Source organism: Belonocnema kinseyi, chromosome 5 (genome assembly GCF_010883055.1).
Source record: "Belonocnema kinseyi isolate 2016_QV_RU_SX_M_011 chromosome 5, B_treatae_v1, whole genome shotgun sequence".
NCBI classification, from domain to species: domain Eukaryota; kingdom Metazoa; phylum Arthropoda; class Insecta; order Hymenoptera; family Cynipidae; genus Belonocnema; species Belonocnema kinseyi.
The window spans coordinates 69,098,581-69,120,234 of NC_046661.1; the positions used below are offsets into that span (position 1 = coordinate 69,098,581).

General features: G+C 37.7%; 1 protein-coding gene across 6 annotated transcripts in view; it reads left to right on the forward strand.

The window, feature by feature from the left end:
- The window catches only part of LOC117172435 (steroid hormone receptor ERR1), a 281,691-nt gene that overhangs the window by 237,648 nt on the left and 22,389 nt on the right, over positions 1–21,654 (forward strand). For 5 of the 6 annotated variants that reach the window (XM_033360366.1, XM_033360368.1, XM_033360364.1 and 2 more), the window contains 3 exons: positions 11,388–11,594; positions 15,282–15,317; positions 16,721–16,861. In XM_033360366.1, the coding sequence (XP_033216257.1) occupies positions 11,388–11,594; positions 15,282–15,317; positions 16,721–16,861 (384 nt within the window). The remainder of the gene's footprint in view (positions 1–11,387; positions 11,595–15,281; positions 15,318–16,720; positions 16,862–21,654) is intronic. The other variant, XM_033360365.1, reaches the window with a different exon arrangement.

The window sequence follows — 21,654 nt, forward strand, 5'->3', positions numbered from 1 at the left end:
AAACTACGTAAGACAGCAGTTCTAGGAAGGTCGAGAACGGTGAAAATCAATACAGGATCTGAAGCTCAGGTATCTAACGATCGCTAGTTGCATCGAGACTAATCACGAGCATTCGCGTGCGCTAAAGAATGTCTTCCGTGGCTGTCAATCTTTTATCCTCACGGATTATCCTCGCAATTAAATTCACCTTTTCCCGGCCAGATTTCGCAATGCACTCCTACACCATGGTAAATGCAGAGAATTTAGACGTCAAGCTGTTAAGCAGCTTCGACATCACGGCAGAATCAGGTAGTTTTTCACCTGCGTCATTTAACTTCTTACAGATAGTCTCGAATTTTTCTGTCTGCGTCGCAATGTATTCTCTATCCTTGATACGAAACCCATAAAATTGTTGCTAACAATTTGGTTTTGCATCCTCACTTGTATCTCCAAGCAAAGATTGCAGTTCATCCCAGATTTCTGAAGGTGTAACACAATTAATCAAAAAGTGAAGAGACCTAATAATCGAACTTAGCAACACCTCAAAGGTTTGTAACTTACTCTTCTTCCATATTTTTCATGCTGCGAGCTGTGTATCTCTGTCAGGCTCTGTATCTTTCCCCTGAACAATTTCCACCAGACCTGTGCTTGAAGCGCAAACAGCACACCAAATTTCTAGACTGCAAAATTGGTTCCGTCGAACTTTGTTATGCCATATGTTTCCTTTTGCATCACGCTAAAAACGAAAAAATCATACTATAAAGGGTGCCCCACCACCTATAAAACCCCTTGTTCTACTATATGATAGTGCACAAAAAATAAACAAAAAAGTCCTCTGGCAAAAAGTTTTGTGAAGCTTTGTTTGAGCACAAAAAATCTTCAAAGTTGATATAAGCCGGATGCGGTGATCCTGTGGAAGCAGTGCTGGGCTTGACGGCGGCTGTAGAATGCAAGCCTGTTCTCACGGGAACCGTTGCTTGTGGTTCTTCTTGCCGTCTAGGTGGAGGCGCAAGCCGTTTCCAAAGGAAGTGGCGCTCTTTGAGGCCCGCCCATTTGGTCAAGGTTTGGCGCAATCCGGTCCCGGTGGAACCGTCGCTGGAGAAACCCGACCGAATGGACAGTCAGGTGCAGAACCGTCCGAGATCGTCATGAAAAGATCCACTTGGCTGTGTGTAGAAACCGAGGTTTCGTCCAAGGAGTCGTAGCGCTTAGTTCGATCCAAGCGGCCCGATTCCGAGGAGAAAGAAGAGGCTACAGGGCGAGCCTGGTGGAATACAGACTACCGATCAATCGATGGCTTTCCGTCACTGGGAAGCAATTGAGCTATGGAGAAACGAGAATATTTTCTTCACAAACTCCTTACAAGCTGAATGTCAACGTTATTCCTTATACTTGTAAGATTTTTTCTTTCTAAACACAACTGGCGACCTGAAGGACCTGGGCTAATATCTCAGCGGAGCTAGAGAGAATTTTTTCACAATCTTAAGATTAAACAATATTTTAATAATATTGATTTCGACCAAGTAGACGAACAAAATTAACATATAAAAATATTAATAATCAACAATATAAAGGCAAATAACACAGGCCGACAAAAGTGTCATCTTTTTTGTACTTAAAGACCGGACCATGTGTTTTTCAACTAAAAACTGCGACCGCCATCGTTTAGTACTTATTTTTACCCTTCATTTATATTTTTAATCATTTCAAACTTGCTGTTTTCACGAGATATGGCACACTAACCATGTATTCGCTTTCTTCGTCTTCTTTGCTAGTTTTACATTGTGGATCTGAAATGACTCATGTACGATATTTTGGAGAAAAAAATCGGTTCGGGATGATCGAAAATGGAAATGAAAGATAAAAAGGAGTTCTAAACGATAGCATTATCAGTTTTGAGAAAAAATTGATTGATAATGTTATATTTCCTCGTATGTGGCAAAAAATAGCCATTTTTGCACATTTAGGTTAGATTATCTCAAAAACCTGTATAGATCAAATAAGACATCGGATTCGTTTTAGGATAGCCAAATCTTTCGGGGTCATATAGTCCGGTCTTTGGGTACAATTATTGTTTTCTTTTTTTCTCGTAAACCAGTAAGAAATCCATTTAAATATTTTCAAAACTGCTAGACCACACTTGAAAAAATGGCCGTTTCTTTCAGCGAGATCACTGTTTCTAGCTGCGGCGAGTGCGCTGTTCGAGCCAGATTACTTATTTTTGCAGTTGCGTTTGCGCATTTCGACTCAGAATTACTTTCTATGGATTTTTACTAAACAAAACACATATTAATATTATTAGAAATTGATCTGGCATTGTATGTCTTAAAAAATCCAAATGTTGTGAAAAAGTTTATTTTGATGAATAAAATTTTAATGTTAGTAATTCTAATGTAGGTTTATCAAGACACTACTTAAACTTAAATAATTATTTTGAATTTGAATTCTAACTCACGCTTCTCTATAACTAGTAGGAAGTTAAGCTTACGGTATATATAATTTTAAAAAAGCGTTAAACGATCACGTCCGGGTCCCACTGGGAGCAACTGCCATTTAATTGACACCGGCTTCCAATAAAGCGGCGATAAATCACACCTATGACCATGTATCACAATCCTCTTTACCTAAATGAGGTCCTGAAGATCTAAGGAAAGCAAAAGTTCGATCCTTCGCCAAAGACTAATTTTCTATATTTCTGTGAAAGTTTACGTACATTTTCTTTTCGAGTAGCAATTAGCAGAATTTTTCATACTCTGCTTTCTTTTCATCTTATTTAGAATTGAAGCGTCTCTAAGTAGTATCCCACTTTCCTCACTTCTCATGTTAAAATTACGGCTAAGGATCTCATCCGCCTGCTCCGGCTTTGTAAAGGAACTCTCCTTTGCCAATCATCTCGTGTTTTAGTTGAACATTTTTCAGAGAAGATCTCTGTCATTTGTAACGATGTAAGCTGTACTTAAAACAATTCGGTTATAAAGACAATGGAGATAAATAATTCCGCATCCGTCGTGACGGCAAGAGATGTATAATCGCTTAACGAACGAAATTTTATTCAATCTCTTATGCAAATGCATGATCTTACCCGTGGTGATATTAAGGGCCGGAAGCTCATTGATCGTCGATTGAACCACCCCGATCGAGTAGGTAGAAGCGGGATCTTTAAATGCATTTTACGTTAATTGTTATTAATGCATTGAAATATATATCTTAGGGTTAAAAAATCGAAGTTCATTTTTTTGATGCTATCGATAGTTCCTGAATCGCTCTTTCATATTAAAAATCAAGTACCTGGTTTAATTTCTTTAACAGAAGACTATATTTAACAACTCGAACGAAGTAATTGATGAGAAAAGGCCATTTATTGGGCAAGCAAGCCGTAAAATTATACTGCTTCATTATAAAAAAAAATATATATTATATATATATATTATAAAAAAAATAAAACGCTATTTTACTTGTCTATTTATTCTTGGACCCCTTCCTTCCGTCAATTGCATACTACATTTCAGTAGCTTCGAAGTACATTTGCGTTATGGAGAACTTTTCTCCCATCTGGATAGAAACCCTCTTCATCGCAGCAAATCATAACGTTGCCCTAGATACCCTAGATCACCCAAACCACCCTTGCCCTTCCAAGCACCAGAGCACCCTCTGTTGTCAAACAGACTTCCTTCCCGATTAAAGAAATCAATCCCGAATTTATTTTAATCTTTGCATCAGCCTTAGTCCTCAGAGTTGTTAAGGCACGAGTTTCAAACAACAATTTTTTAAGCAGAGTTGAGTTAAGTAAACTCAAGAATAAAAGTATTAGAAAAGCACATCATCTCACTGAACACGAAAGCTCAACTGACATTGAAAGGATCGTCCGGATTAATTATAAGGAAATAATACATACGAGTATATGGATTCAAGAGTAATAGATTTACCAAATAGTAAATCTAATACTCTTTAAATTTTATTCTATTACTTTGGCAAGAGCCATTCGAAGATCAAAGACAAGTAAAGCCAATATACTCTTTATTAACGAGCCAGGCAAAGATAATTTATTTCCGCAAAACTGTACACCCATTATTCCTTTTCCAACCTTGTATAGGGAAAGTGAGGTTAGGTTTGCAAGGGAGCGGGGTAGTTTTGTGTTTAGGTTTTTGGGCCTTCATGGTGGGCAAGGGAGATTCTTGTAGGGATGGGGGACGCTAGGGGTGAGAAAAGGGTGGCTAAAGGGAATGTGAGAGGTGAAATAGGGCAAAGAAACTGAAATTTTAGTTCGGTAAGCGGCAGCACCCTTAAGAGACATCTGTGGCCGGCAGTGAGTAGTTTTGTGTATGGGAGGAAATATCAGGAGAGGCACGGCGGCCAGTTGTGCGTGGCCCGGTGTCAAGTGGCGCGTCAGGGAGGGGGAAAAATCGGAGCGGAAGAAGCGATCAGGCAAGTGAGAGAACGTCCAGTGCAAGTGAGGGAGAGGATCTCTTGAAGAGGAAAAAGGAAAGCAAAGAGAGTCCGGAGAAAAGCGCGCTAGAGAGTCCCTTTAAAAAAAGCGTACGAACACGTAGGTCACCTCCCTAAAAATAGAGGGGCAGACGGAGAAGGAGGCTATCGGGATGCTGATAGGCGAGATCAGAGGGTTAAGGGAGGACGTAAGAGGGGCAATGGAGCAGATGGAAAGTATGAGGGAGGACCTGAGGGTAAGAGATGAACGATGGGGAAAGAAAGTAGCAGAGCTGAGGGGAAAAGTAGAAGGATTGCAGAGGGAGTTTGTGTCGGTAAGGAAGGAAAAAGAGGATAAAATAAAGGAGATGGAAGAAAATATTAGGATGTCGAAGGCAAGGGCGAAAAAAGGCTGGAGAAGGTGGAGGGCAGGTCGGGAATGGAAGCAGTGGACAGGGGGGAGGGTTCAGAAGCAAGGTATTTGGGAGAAAGTGGGGATCATGATAGAAGAGAAAGTAGGGGAGCGTAGGAATGAAAAGGAGGTTTGAGCGGAAAGGAAAAGGATAAGGGTAATGGAGTTGAGAATGGAGAGAAAAAAGAAGGCAGATAGGATAAATAATATAGTGATAAGAGCATTGAAGCTCAAAAGCGGGGAAGAAAGGGACGGGGTGGAAGCGCTGTTTTAGAGCATAGAGTGGGTTAAAGGCAAGGTATGGAAAGTTAGGATGGAGGGGAGGAAGGAAAATGAAGTGGCGGTGGTGGAATTGGAGAGCTAGGAAGAAAAATTGGTGGTAATGCGTAACAAAACTAGGATAAAGGACAATAAGGTTTTTATCGATCAAGATTTGACGAGGAAGGAAGAGAATGTTCAGAGAATGCTAAATGACAGGGCTAGGAAGGAGAAGAGCGAAGGGAGAGCAGTGAAGGCGGGGTATCGGAAAATAAAAATAGACGAGAAAATGTGGGTATGGGAGGAGGAGAAGGAGGTGTTGAAGGAAGTGCAGGGGAATTTGTTTCGGGGGAAGTAGGGGGGTGAGAGTAAAGCAGGGTGGAGGAATATTAAAGGTGTTGCACTGGAACGTAGCAGGGGTAAAGAAGAAAGATAAGGATTTCTGGAGGCATATTCAGGAATTTGATGTGATTGAACTGGTAGAGACGTGGGTAGAGAGAAAGGAATGGGATAAAGGAGAGCGAAAGTTGCCCAGGGGGTATAGGTGGAGGCTACAAGAGGTGGTCAAAGTACAGAGGAAACGAAGCTCTATTGGGGGAATTATAACAGGGGTTAGGGATGGATTAGCGGAAGAAGTTCGTGGAGAGGGAGAGGGGGAGGGTGTGCAAATGAGGGCCGTAAAGATAGGAGGGGTCATGTATAAATTTGTGACTGTGTGCAATAAAGATGGAATGGAAAGGATTAAAGAAAGGGTAGAAAACTTATTAGGAGAGAGAAATGAGGGTATGGTGGTAATGGGATGAAACTCTAATACGAGAATTGGGCGGGAAAGGGGCCTGTACCAGATAGGGGAGAGCTTTGAAAGAAAATCGAAGGATAAAATAATAAATAAAGAGGGGGAATTCTAAGAGACTGGGTGGAGGATAGAGGGTGGGCGGCGAATGGCATGGCAAAAGGGGTCGAAGAGGGAGAATACACGTATGTGAGTAAGAGGGGTGTATCGGTGATAGACTACGTGATTATGAATATGCAAGGGTTTGAGGAGATTGAGAAATTCGCAGTGGAAGGAAGGGTGGAATCAGACCATCAGCCATTGAGTTTGCGGATACAGGCGGAGGCTGGCGAAAGGCAGGGTGGGGAAGAAGGGTCGTTAGGGGAAAGGGTGTCATGGACGAGAGAGGCGATAGAGAAGTATCAGGAGCAGTTGGGCAACGTAAGCTTTGAGGGGTAGTCCGTGGACGAGATATGGGAGGATGTCCGAGAGAAACTGAAAGGTTGTGTGCAAAAGAAGGTATTTGGGAAAAATAAGAAAGGAATGGTAAAGTCGTGGTGGGATAGGGAATGTAAAATGATGAAGAGAAAGCTGAAAAAGATGTACAGGAAGTGGAAGGAAGGAACCTCCAAAAGGGAGGAGTACGTAGAAATCAGGAAGGAGTTTAGGGCGATGTGTAAGAACAAAGAGCAGGAAAAAGAAAAAGAGCTGTAAGAGGAGTTGAGAAATGTTAAGACAGAAGGGGACGTGTGGAAGATAATCAATACATTTAGGAAACGTAGGGTGGGGATAAGTGAGAAGATAGGGAGCGACGAATGGAGGAAATTTTTTAAGGATTCATTTCAAGGGTCAGATAGACAAGAGGTAAGGCAGTTGTTGAAGGGGGTAGTGAAAAAAGTATTGAGGGGGAAGGGATTCCCAAGAGGCTGGAGAAAGGGGTTGATCGTACTACGCTATGGTGTTAGCAGATAAGCTGCGAAAGGATTTTGAGGGGAAAGGAATATTTCCGGAGACGCAGGCGGGCTTTAGAGAGAGAAGGAGCACTATTGACAATATTTACGTCTTTCAACACATGGTGGATAGAGAATTAACCAAAAAGGGTAACGGAGGTATATGAGGAGACGAAAGATAGGGTGAGAGGAGGGGAGGGAATCTCCGAGGGATTCTGGATGGATAGGGGGTGTGGCAAGGGTGCCCACTTAGCTCAACGCTTTTTGCGATTTTGATCGCGGATACGGAAAGTAAGCTAGCGGCCGGAGTGGTAAGAGGAGTCAGGATATAGTCACTCGCATATGCAGATGACATAGTGCTGTTGGCAAAGAGCGAAGAGGCTTTAAAGGAGATGATGAAGAGGTTGAGACGTTACTTGGACAAGAATAGGTTAGTTAAATGCGGACAAGTTGAAGGTTATGGTGTTCAGGGCTTCCTGTTTCGAAGAAATGGGGGAGTGGATGGTCATATAAAAGAGAGAGTGAGAAGGGCAAATGTGGTGATGAGGCAGGTGTGGGTGCGGGGGAAAAGATTGTTCGCAGATGATTTTGAAAGGAGAATGAAATTGTTTGATCCGCTAGTGATGAGTGTCTTATTTCACGGATTGGAGGTGTGGGGTTGGAAGGTAAGTGAGGAGGTAAATAGGGTACGGGAAAGGTATGTACAGTGAATACTGGGGTTGGCAAGGAATACGCCGAACTATATTGTCAGGAGGGAGGCAGCACGAACGAGTTTAGGGATTATAACAGGGAGTCGAGCGTTTAAATATGAGGAGAAATTTTTGGAAGAGTGGGGAAGTAAATTGGTTAGGGAGTGTTGGTGGGATAAGGAGAACAGACGTAGTGGTGCCAAGATGGAGGTGGAAAGGGAAAGGTATTTTAGAACGAATGGATTGCAGACGGATTAAGTTAGCAGAATGCACGAGGAAGGTAGGAAGGTATATGAGTTGGTTCAAAAGAATGGCATGGAGAAAGAGAAGGCAGACGGAGAGGAGAGAATAAGAGAGTCAAGTTATAATGGAAACTATGTGTGGATTATGACAAGGGAGAGGCGCAATATTTGTGTAAGAAAGGAGAGCAAGGAAGTCAGGAACTTATTCCGAGAATGAGGTGCGGTTGCATGGGGAATTATAATACGTTCTGGCTTTCTAGAGAGAAGAGAATGTGTGAATTGTGCGGGAAGAGGGATGCACAATTGGAGCATTAGTTGGAGGAATGTGAAGAGGTGGAAAGGAGGGGGATAAACATGGAGGTATTGTTGCATGAAAGGGGTGACAATTGGGTAGTAGCATGGGTGAAGGGGGCGTTGCGTAAGATAGAGAAGAAGAGAAGGAAGGAGGAAGAGGAATGGAGAAGGAAAGATTGTAAATAGGAGAGGAAGTAGATCTAAGAGAAATGTAAATATTGTAAATAGTAGTTAAGTATTAGGTGTTTCCGCGGACTCAGAGGCTGGTAATGCGAGGCATAGCGACAAAAGAGCGAAAAGCGTGCGAGGCGAGGCGCAGCGAGGAAAATCTAAACCTTGGGTTATTTCTAGATTCTGACTGAACCTTTACGAGCATGTTAAAAATGCAAAAAAGGCCTATTAAATTATAGGTACTCTGTATTATCTACACTGAAAAAAATAGTCCGTTGGGACAACTAACAAAGTAGTAGGCCCAACTATTTTAGTTTGTAATATATGCCGCTGCTATTAAAGTGGTTGAGGTTACTACTTTTATTCGCAAGATTGGTAGTAGTTGTCCTTACTACTTTATTTGTTGTCGCTACAACTTTCGATGGTAGGTACTACTTTCAGGTAGTTGTGTTTGCTATTTTAAATAGTAAGCGTTACTACTTTAGTTATTAAGTCTTACTATTAAATTAGTTATTTTACAAATAACGTAGTTGATCTTACTACTTAAAGTAGTAATCCTTACTATTATATGATCTTATATAATATTAATATTCAATCTTATATTTTCTTACTATTCATATAATTATATTCATCCTGCTGGCAAGCTGAATTGTCACGATGATGTATTTATACAAATTAGGGTACCTTTTCATGGAGGCCTGTTTTGAAGTATTCGTTGAATTTATTTGACACATCGAGTTCGTATCTATAGGTTATCAATCAGATTTGCCATAAACCAACAAAGTAACTGGAAATAAATCCTATGAAAAATATTAATTCCAAGATTATTTCAAAACAGGCCTCCGTGAAAAGGTGCCCTAAGCGTAGGCCGTTGAGGACGCCCTAAGGATCTGTACGATGCTCTTTAATATTTTCCACGTGTTTACACATTATACGTAAAGGTTCAGATTAAAGTGGCGATCATCGAAAACATGACGAAACATTTCGATGCCAATGTTGGCAGCACTGCTCAGAATTCAGTTCTGCCAATATCGCCAAGGGCCGAAACTTGTAACCTTTACTACTTTTATTTCTTGGAAAATAAATTGCTGGCAAATGTAACTAATTTATTTGTTGTAACTACAATTACTATCCTCACTAATACAACCTTCATAGGAGGACTAACGGCGACTTGTTACCGTAGAAAACTGTTTAGTTACTGTTACCATCGAAGTAGTTGTCGTAGCTTATACCAACTCTACTAATAAGGAGCTTCATGTCGCAACTAACCATTTTTTTCAGTGTAATTAACTCCAAAAGTAAAGTTAGTGTAAAAATGTAACAAATTTTGTATAAAATGATAATTCGAATATTTCAGATATATACCTGAGTATGATTGTTAAAACAAATCTTTAATGCAAAAATACTACTATAGTATATGATAAACTTAAGGAGGAATTACACCTTATCGGTATAAAAAAAAATATTTTTTTATTATTGCATTTTTCTGAACCAAAGGGTCTTAGAAATGAGCTTCTAAAAGGATTTGGAAGAATTCTGTACAGTTCAAGAGTTATAGCTCGTCAAACATGACGGCGCATGGCCGTTCCACGCGTTCCTGTGTCGCTGCAGTGCTACTGGAATGTGAATGGTTTTCCAGCTCAATCGATATTTTTCGTGAATTTCTCGTTAATTTCATCGTAAATTTCCCCTTGACCGGGAAGGCGAACTCTATGAACGTATGTTCCATGATTCACATGTTATAGCGTTCTAAAACTTTATTTAAAGGCCTTTTCCCAAAAGTTGCATTTTTCAAACGGGTGTGCACGATTACGGGAAAACCCGACGTATCATGATATTTTTTTTTTGATTCACTGAACATCTTGCTCAGGACCCGATGTTCATTTTTGACCAATTTCGTTTTTCTGATTTTTTACAGCTCCAAATAGGACAGAAAAAATGGTAAAAAATGACTTTTTTGACAAATTGCCGCCATTTTGCGAAAAGCAAAATTTTGAAGAAGTGAACAATCGGGACTTCGCTAAGTTAATAAGAATTAAAAGTGTTGTTGAATTTTTGATTTCGGATTATTAGGATCGACCAAATCCTGTACACCGTTTGACCCTGCACTTCTGACAGGGTCATTGTCAATGCCATCTCCAGCTCTTGAAACTCAAAATGAATATGTGACAAAAACTATTTGTGAAATTCAATAAATCTATAATAGAATAGAAAGAGTCCCGTATTGAAATCTACTTTAATTTTTTCACAATGAATTTCAGAAAATTGGCTGGAAAATTGGCCTACAAGGTGTAAGTCCCCCTTAATATCAGCCTAGTGCATGACAAAAACAATGTTACAATTAATTTATTTTTGAAAATCAGGTAGAGCATTTAGACGAACTACAGAGTGCACGCATTCAGAATAAGGACTAACTAACATTTGGAATTTAACATAATTTTTTCCCCCAAAGTAATAGACAGTATTCTTATTAATTCATAATCGTCAAGGCAAACATAGTTACTTACAAATTAATAGGATAAAGTGACAATTATCTGAAGTGCTATTTTTTAAACACTTTTAATTAAAATTTTATAGACATGAAAGACCAATTTTAAACGTAACGTAAAACTAAGTCAGCCAATTTTTCCGTGGCTTTCGCCCGAGCCACTTCAGCTTTAACCACCCTGCACTGCCCTAGACCCCCCTGGCTATGGTAGACTAGTAAATCTTCCGTGACAATACTGTAACAATCATGTAGCAATTAACTTTTCTTAAGCTCTAAACATAACCGAGTTCGAAAAGCTGTGGGCCATTTTAATTTTAAAATCACTTTGCTTTTCCTATTGTAAATTGATTTTCCGTTTACCTTAATTTTAGTACTTTTAAGTTAGTCTCAATACACAGGCTGTCTTCAAATCATCCTATCAGAAGCTTTGAATCATTTAAAAAAAAATAATGTTAAAAGTAGAAAATAATTTCTTTTTTAAGATTAACTAAACTGAGAGATAGCGTTTCAAAACCCCAAAGTTTTTGATTTAGTATCGGCCAGACACCATGCCAAAAATTAATTTTTGTTTTAAAATATTGATGTTTAATGATAAGTTCAATAAAAATAGGTATCTGAAGTTAGATCCAGACTCCAATATAAATTATCTCATTACTATCTGGTTTTGGACCATGAATGTAATGATAAAATAGCTAGTAACTTCACAGGAAACATCGAGTACACATGTCCAGCACAAGGCGAGTGCGAAATAAACAAACGTAGAAGAAAAGCTTGCCAAGCCTGCAGATTTCAAAAGTGCTTGCGGCAAGGAATGCTGAAGGAAGGAGTAAGATTAGATCGAGTTAGAGGTGGAAGGCAAAAATATAGAAGAGCCACTGACCCATATGTTCCAGGGAAAACAACGACACTAGAAGGTACTAAATTTCAAGTCTTTTGTTTTCGTTCTAATCCTTGACCTTAGGCATTAGAACTTTACCTTCGATTTTGGTCTAGCAAAGTAGCAAAATACTGTAAGATTTTATTCTAAAAAGAAGTTGTAATAATGGCAAACGACACTTCCGACTAAGATAGGTGAACCTTAGGGTAGTCCAAAAATTCATTGCAAAACTTTTTTCACTCTAGAGAGCAAGTCTCCCCCCCCCCCCTCGAAAGTTTACAACTTTCGGTGGAAATAAGTCCGTAATTTTTTATTTTAAAGAATTCAAATATTAACACACGCGCAACCCGGTACTTTAAAATCCCATTTGATTAACATGGGGTAAATTTAGAATTTTCGAACAATATATCTGGGGTTTTATTTAAAAACGCCAAGCTTTTTAAGAATTAAAGAGGAGTGTCTCCGAAATAAAACCATACTAATAACTTTGACTTTTAATCCACCCTTACCGCCCCTGCAGCGCCTAAAATATGACCCGAAAATAAAAAATAAAATTGTTTACGTATTATTGTTAATTCTTAGCAATTTTTGTCGTATTTTTATACAAATAAGTACTCATGGAAATTTTCAATATTTCTCATGACTTTATAAATAAGTTTTAATTGTTTAAATACATGTAACTTATTTAAACAAATATTTATTCTAAAAAAATGTAAAAAATAATCTTACTTTCTGATTTAAATATAATAGTTGGTCATTGTTTGTAGTAGTACATTTTTTGAAAAACATTATGTAATTATTTAAACAAGTAATTATTGTTTATTTACAAAATGTCTAAAAATTGAGTCAGAGATGCCCAATGTAATGTGCATAGAAAAAATACATTAACAGATACATGAACAGAAATTGCTAAAAATTAACAATAATGCGCAAAAATGTAGTTGTTTTATTTTCGGGTCATATTTGGGGATTGGCGGGGGCGGTAAGGAAGGGTAAGGATAAAAGTTATTAGTACGGTTTTATTTCGTACACACTCCTCTTCAATCCCTAAAATGCTTGGCATGTTTCGATAAATCCCTCGAGCATGAGTTCAATTTTTTGAAAATTAAAAACCCCATGTTAATCAAATGAGATTTTGAAGTGTCCAATGGTACGTGTTAATATTGAAAAAAAAAATGTTTGATCAAATTTTAAATTTGTTGAATCCGGAATGTGAAATTGGGGGGGGGGGGTAACGCCCTGTAGCACGAAAATCATTTTTTGGACCACCCTTATACATATACACTAATTCTCAGAAGCCTTTAAAGCCATGTGACGAGTGGATCGTGTGACCAGGTTCGTACCTTACCGACACTTCTTTTAATTCATAACTTATTTTCACACGAAGCGCCACCTCTATTCTCAAAATTGGTTTAATAAATAAGAAGCACTAAGAAATGTGGGTCTGATCCAAAATTTTAATAATTATGAAAGAAGCACAAATAAAATATTTACAAAGAAACTGTTCTCATCACGTGATCAGTCACGTGACTCACTTGTCACATGGCCTTAATTTTGGTTATTTTCTTTAAAGACGAAAACAGGTGAAACCTTTTTTTTTAATAATAAATGATTAACTTTATATACGCTAATATATGGATATGGGTGAGTACTAGGGTCGATGGAAGTATCGTTTCGAGTCGCGAGACAAATTAATAGTGGCCGAAAAAATAAACTTATTTTCTGAATCGACGGCCCTTGTTTACCATAGGCACACTCAATTTGAAATTTAAAAGTGGCAAGATGCAGCATGATATAACCAGTCTTCACTTTATTTTATTCGTCTTTGGTTCGTGAAATATTAAAAAAAGTTCAAGTAAATAAAATATATATGTGGAAACCGCGCGCGTAAGAAATGAAAACTTCAGCAACGCCAGAACAATGCTAACTGTACATAACTACTTCAATGCTGATTACAATTAATTTACAATGAAATGTCCATTGTCCTTGAGGAAGGAACAGTTATGTTCATGTACGTAGAGATTTCACTTCTTTCAATTACACGATTGTCCTTCGGTTTATCTTACCCTCTCTTTCTCTTATTCCTTTAACCTACAAGTTTCACCTCCAAATTGTATAGTAAATCGTAGGCCAATCATGTAATTGAAGTACAGTAAAATTTCGATAACTTGCCGTCCTATAAGTGTACACTCCCCTTAAAACGTCATCACACGTACGACACGTACACTAATTGTGGTTTTCTCACTACGTGTGCTATGTTGCTCATGATTTGCGCCCATGATTCCCGCATGCGCGCAGCTAATATCATGTTACTTGAGAGGGTATTCGATTAGTCCGCAATTCCTGGAATTTCCCACCCCTACAGCCTCGAAGTTGGAAGGTTATCGGACTTGTACTGTAGGTAAAATTACTTAGTACTGAAGTTTTCACTTTTTACGCGCGCGGTTTCCACGCGCATTTTTCGATTACTTGAAATATTTTTAATTCTTCACGAGCTAAGGGCAGATAAAATAATGTAAACACGGATTATATCGTGCAGCATCTTGACTCTTCGAGCTTTCATTCTTCTCAATTTAAATCTCGTGGCACGCTATTGCGATTGTTCGTGCGAATTACTCATATCCTTCTGCATGAAGACTCAGCTGGCTAAGAGTTAAGTTAGATCAAAGGCGAAAAAGAGAAATATGAGGATTTTAACATGAGCGTACCTAAGGTAAACCAGGGTTGTAGATTAAAAAATGACTTTATTTTTTTTGGGCCACAACGTCCTTTAATATTTTTAGGTTATGTCTAAACCAATTTAGCTCCTTATTTCTATGCCGTCCAAACATATTGAGTTGTCGTGCGATTCAAAACGATGTTTTTATGAACTGCAGCACTGTCGCCCTGATAAAGAAACTGTACAACTGCATTTTTATGAAAAATGCGTCTTTTATTTGTTTGGATTCGTGATTAAAAGACAAATTTAACTATGCTAATCATTATTAAAAATTTTAATCATACCTCGAGATAATTGAGTCTCAATTAGCATATCTACAGCGATTTTCGAGAATTCGTGATAAGGTAACAACACATGTGCAGAAATTCTAGCATATATACACGAATGCTGAGCCTTCAGGTTCTAATAAAAGACATATCTGCGCAGATGTGTGTTTGCTCATGAAGATCCTCGGTCTTTCTGCAATCCGATTTCCTGATGTCGAATAGCACAACTACAGTTAATTCCTGTATATCTGCGTAGATGTCTTTATTAGTAAGGATTATCGGCGACTTTGTGCATTAATGTCTGACATATCTACAGTTTTGCATATGAATAATTATAATTCTCCATTTTTTTGTTCTAATAAATGGAGCATGTCCGATTTACCCAAGAACAATTTCTTCATCAAGACGGCAGAACACTCACCCAAATCCACATGTTAGCTAATTCAGTTTAATATTTATCATTGTTGAATAAAGGGCTTCACTTGTTTTCGCCTTTACAGAGGACGAAAAGCATTCAAGGCTTTCTGAGAATTGGTTTTTGTATGTATACTCAAAGTTTATACATTCCTATGTGGTTACCGATCTGAGTCGGTACTTAGGCCGATGTACCCTTTCTTAGTCGGAAGGGTCCTTTCTATTGCTCTCGAATAATAGCTATCCCATGGATTATCTCATGAGCATGGTTAATCAATAAATCTGTGTTAAATGCGTAAATGAACTCATTGTTTAATGTTTCAAGCTAACGTAGCATCGGCAGGCTCAGTGGAAACAATAAGTAAGTGAGCTTTCGCAAACACAGTTTTAATTATGTAAGTAGGGAAACACTCACTCAATAATATAGAAATCTTTTGTTTGTCGTGGGTACAAAGAGCGTATTTACTTTCAATGGAAAACAAAAACAAAGTCATATTCTTAAGACAAATCGTGCAAAGAATAAGTGACATATTTAAAATATGATGTTATTGATGCAATAGACCGAATTCATTAAAAATCGGACAGGCTGTAGATGCTCAACTGAGATAATCATTTTGCACTTAAATATGTATTTTTTTACAAAATTATGGTTATTCGAATTTTAAAAATTGATACCCGAATGATCCAAAAATGGTCAAAACTTTGGTTAAAAGTGTAGTATTTTTCAATCTTATAGTCACAGGCGAAGGTTTCGGCAATGCTGATACAGTTTCAAAACGTTCAGATGATTAGCAACTATTTCCTGGTGAATGAAAGGTAAGAAAGTACCACAATCATATTATCATTTCCAAATACTCAACTTTGAATAGCTCTAAGTCACTGAAAATAAATGATGAAATTTAGAGCCAAGAATAATTATTTTTTAATAAGTTGTTAATAAAAACGTAGGGAGGTGTCATCTCCGAAACTAAGGAACGTACAGAGATGATTCTTGAAGGAAAGCACACTTTTTTGCATCAGGACTTAGGGACTATATCAATAGACTGAGTACGAGAGAAGGTCGTATTGCACGCGTAGAAGTAGCGCCCGCAAAGTGCCTAGATTATCGTAAGTATTTGTATTTTTCCAAGAAGAAAATAATTTTTTAAACATTCAAGTGCAACTTTTTGCTCATTGAAAATACATACAACACTGTCACAAGCCAAAAATGTGTGATTTGCTTCAAGACTCATCTCTATACGTTCCTTAGTTTCGGAGATGATACCTGCCTACGTTTTTGTTGATAACTTATTAACAAATTATTATTTTTGGCTCTAAATTTCACGGTTGTGAACAGAAATGATCAAAGAAACCGTATACATTTTTTCAGAATTTTTATCATTTATTTTCAGTGACTTAAAGCCATTCAAAGTGAGTATTCGGAAATGATAATATGATTATTGTACTTTTTCACCTTCCATTCAACAGGAAATACTCACTAATCATATGAACATTTTTAAACACTGTATCAGTATGATCAAAACCTTCACCTGAAACATGCATGTTGTCTCATATTTTTAGATTTTTTTCTGCTGAGATTTTCGGGAAAATCTGTACAAAATTCAAGGTGCCTATATTTTTTGGACAGATAGTAGAAGTGTTTTCTGGAATTGTTTTTTCAAGCATATCTTGAAAAACATCATGGAAAGCTACTACTATTTTACGAAAAATAACTTTAAAGAGATGCACATAGTGATTAGACATTGATACTTGTTTTTCTTGTAGACAACAAGATGGTGGAGGCATTGCTAGCTTGTGAGCCAGACATGCTACAGGTTTCCAGCCTTTCTCCCAGTCTAGACACGGACCAGCGAGTCCTGGGACAGTTGTCGGATCTCTACGATCGAGAATTGGTTGGAATAATTGGTATGTGTTATATAAAAGCATTAGTTTTGCAAATTTCAGGACCGCAAACATCATTCTTTTAAAATAGGGTGGACACTGCAATCACATGAAATCATACCATTTTTAATTAGTTTTATTTGAAATAATTTTAAGTTTAAAGAATCCAATTTGTAACATTTTCAAATGTGAGACCATTAAGATCACTTCCAATTTTTATCATTATAAAATAAAGTTTTAAAAGCTTCAAAATTTGAAAATGAAAACTTAATTAAGTACATGTAAATCTTCTTCGTTATACAGGTCTTCGTTTTAGAGAAACGGAAAAAAAAATTCTCCGGCCCGGGTTCAAATCAGGAGCTATGTCTTTTCCTGTGTTGACGGATTAAACAATTCCGTCATCGAGGGCTCGGGTCATAATTTCTCGCTTATCATAGTTGCGCCCGAGAGCGAAAACGTAAACCAGTGCGAAGGGATGAAGACAAATGCAGCTGTCAAACAAATATTCAATTACTTACAATTTTTCACTAAATTTTCCACCCGAAATTGTCGTTTTGAGCTAATCATTTGGCAAATCACTTGGGGTTTAGTAAGTCCTCACTTTCGAGGTGGGTGCTGCAATAAAAATGTAAATATAAATGTAATATTTTAGGGAAACAATTTTGGAGTAAGTTACAGTAAACTTCTAAATATTTTATGCAATTTATAGTATATTATTGAGAATAGTATTTTACGATGTGGGAAAACATACCTATCCATTTGACTATTTATGTTTAAAAACTTTCTATAAAATCCATTATTTAGTTACTTTCAATATTTTAAATAAAGTATCTTAAGGTACGTTTCCTATCCTCGCTCGATTTCCGAATAGATAATTTATTATGGTAGAAAAATAAGAGGTAAAAGCACACTCCTTTATGTATAATTGAAAAATATCATACATTGAGCTACAAATAGTAATGCAGCAAGCATTAAGAATAGTAGATTCATGATGTAAGAGGACTGGACTATCAGTCAATCCAAGTAAGATTGTTGCAGTTGTATTCACCAGAAAGTACAAGTGGGGAACCACGAGTACATTGGAATTGGCTGGACAAAAACTGGAAATCAAAGAGCAAGCCAAACATCTAGGTGTCATTCTGGATAAGAAGCTGTCATGGAACGATCACCTGGAAAACAAGTACAAGAAGCTATTAGGGACTCTTTGACTAATAGGTTTGGAGCCCCTCAATCTCACCATAAAGGCCGTGTCTGCGATGGCGGCCTGGGGATTAAATGTGGTAAACGATAGCAGTATCTCGACCGTAGTGCGGATACCAATCGACACCGCGAGAAGGCCGACACTGAGCATGCTCAGGGACAAAATGCCCACTCGCCGCTACCTCTTCGAAAATAAGTATCGAGTTAGCCTATCCACGAAAGAGGAATTGGCTAACTTTGCGGCACACCTACCCAGTTATGGACACAGCCGGTTTACAGATGGCTCTAGGAACAAGGAGAACGCTGGAGCCGGTGTATATCGTAGCAAGAACGGAATGGGCTTCACAATTGCGATGGGGTCCTACGCAACATTCCTACAATCTGAGATTATGGCCTTGCTCCAGTGCGCTTATAGAGCAATGGAGTCTGGAAATAAAAGAATCATTCACATCTGCTCCAACAGCAGGGCTGCTATCATGGCCCTGAATGAAACAACGACCACGTCGCTACTACTGTGGGAGTGTTTTGAGGCAGTGAATAAGTTAGCGACAGAAAACCGAGTCACTCTGCTCTAGATCCCTGGACACAGTGGCATCAGGGGCAATGAGATATCGGACAGGCTAGCAAAGCTAGCAGCAAAGGAAAAATTTTACTGGACCTGAGGCATTTGTAGGCATTTCCAGTAGGCTAGTCACTGAAGATATTAATAGTTGGCTAACCAACGAACATCAGAATGAGTGGGAGACAGGCTAAAACACTCTTGAGCTCAAAGCTAAACCCTCATCGACCGAAGGAAATACTCAAGCTCGGGAGGAATGAAGTCAAAGCCCTAACAGAAATGTTTATAGGACATGGAAGCCTCCGGTATCATAGGCATAATATAGGGCTTGAAGAAAGTCTTCTCTGCCGTATGTGCGGAAAGGATAATGAGACTTTTACTCATATTCTCTGTCGCAGCCTTGCTATTGCGGGGAAATGTGTAACACTCACAGGCAGTTACTGCATCAATGAGTCTGAAATACCAGCCAACATCGTGGCTGCGGTCCTCTCCTTATGGAGAGGGCTTTAGGGCCAAGCTTAAGGTTTATAAGGGGACGCAACGGGACTACCCAAGAGTCAGGGGCTGTGATGGTCTCAACTCAGAATATTAATAATAATAATAGCTTGCTCAAAAATTTTTTTTTTAACTCGCACATTTATTCCTTTTTATATGTGAATAAAATTTTTTACAGTTGTGTCAAGTATTATGCCAAACAATCTGGTTAAAGTTTTCAGAACAAATTTTGTTTACATATTCTAATAATTTGAAATGACCTGTCCTTAAAAGTGACTGGGATATAATGATCTATCCGGATAGTAACATTCCAATATTAGATATGATATTCGTTTTATAAAACAGGAATTGGAATGTATCTACAGAAGTTTATTCACTATCTTAAGAGTTATGTTTAGGGAAAGTTGTTGTTTTATAATGCCCTTCACATCATTATTTCCGTGCGTGTGCTCTCTCTGAGTCATTATGCAACAATCATCAAGAGTGTGCTGGATGGATTCGTTGATATCTTCACGTAAGCGGCACCGGTTAATCGCATTTTGATGTAACACGTATTTACAATAATTTCTAATGCTGACAACTCTGTCCTAAATCACAATGTCAAATCTTTTCGTTTCTGGGCACAGAGTGCCTTATTCAGCCAAATATTGCATGTCTCTATATCCACTTCATGTTGCACTAACGTTTGGGATGCTGACTGTAGATGGCTTTTGTCTCCATTGCGTTTCTAATTCCTCTCTGGTTCCTGTCCTCATATTCAAGGCCTCATCTGAGACAAAATCAAGTTCGTTTAATAGAGATTCGCTTTACAGATGTTGCTATAAAGCGACACATTTTCAGGGTGGTCACATTTCCGGGAAGGCAGGGAAGTCAGGATAATGTAAGGGAAATAATGTGTCAGCCAAGTGTCAGGGAAATAAAGTAGCTGTCAGGGAAAATATAGAAATTAAAATGTTTTTTATAATAATTTGGAACTACTTCCTGATATCAATATGAATATTTTTTCAATGTGCATCCTTTAAAAATAGAATTCGATTCTTTGTGTTTTATTTGTAATTACTTATTTATTGAAAGTTTGGATACATCTCCTTTAGTTAATTAATTAGGTCAGACAACCCAGCGTCGCCACTAATCATAGTGGTTAGCTTGCCATCAACTGAGCGGGTCACTATACAAAAATCATTAGATTGAAAAAAATAAATAGGTTAGATTTTGTTCTTTTGTCTTGCTTTACAATGTGATATGCATCGCTTTTGTGAAATCAGCCCTTACTTATCAGACATTAACACGATATTTCAAAACATTTTTTAAACCTTGTAACCTTTTTTAATGCTGTTGTACATTACTTTTTATTTTTTACGCTATAAAAAGGAATTATGTAAGTATATGGGTGATTGCCAAAGGTTTAACCATTTCTAGTTCCAGATATTTTCTATGTTTAATTAATTCTTTGGAAGAACATTTTTAATTTGTTTATAAATTAAAAATAAAAACCAAAAATGTAAAATTAAAAATTGTTAAATAATATCAACGACATTTTTATTATTATTTCAGATTCACAGATATTACTTACATTTAACTGCAAAGTATAATCAAGAAGGGCGTTTAATATTTTAGCAACGAATTTCTTGTTATTAAAAAGATCAAGAATCCAACGATTAAATTTGAATGTTGGACGTTGAAGTGGAATTTTAATGTTGACTTATCTTGAATTTAATTTCTAAAGTTTCAATATTTTAGAATACAGAATTTCGAAAAGTAATTTAAAGTTTGTCCCGATTCGACCATTAGTCTTTACAATTGAACAACATATGATATGAAGTTTAATTGTAAAGCTAAAATAAAACAAGAATATTTTAGCACTTCTTGATTTTTTAAGGGAAAGGCATATATTGTACTCACACTTCCCCGGACCGAACTGATAGAGCTTTGGCCCCAAAGTCATTCCTTGTATGCCTCATTGAAGTGTTTTTTTTTAAATTTATACCTTCACATAATTGGGCGATCTTGCCAAGATATTTTTTATTGATAATTCATTCTCGTGAAGTACTAATAAGAACCTTTCTATGGAATTAAAATTGAAAAAACACGTATTTGGCCGAACTTTCTAGTCTCACAGTGATTTTTTATCTTTACAAATTAGAATAAAAGGCGAGACTTCACCTAGCCTAGTTGGCTCCGTTGTAATTGCTTAATTCACTGACTCTGGAACCTACGGCCGACCAGAAGGAGTAGATACACTGCAGCAGTCACCAACTATCTTCACTCGGAATCTCAAGTGAGAAACAAGAAGAGAAAAATTGTGGAAAAAAATGGTTGACCAGAAGCAGTAGATCTGCGGCAGCCACCAACGATCTTCACTGGGAATTTTAAGTGAGAAAAAAAAGCGAACAAATTTCAAATCAAAAGGAGTATTTTGTGACGATTCTCCTAGTGCTTGTAAGACTAGTCGACTACACGAGACTAGACATCCTATATATAAAAACTCGTCACTTCCATTAATCAAGGCGCATGGTAAAGCTGGAGTTAGAAAATTCTCACCGATATTTTTATAAATATCTAT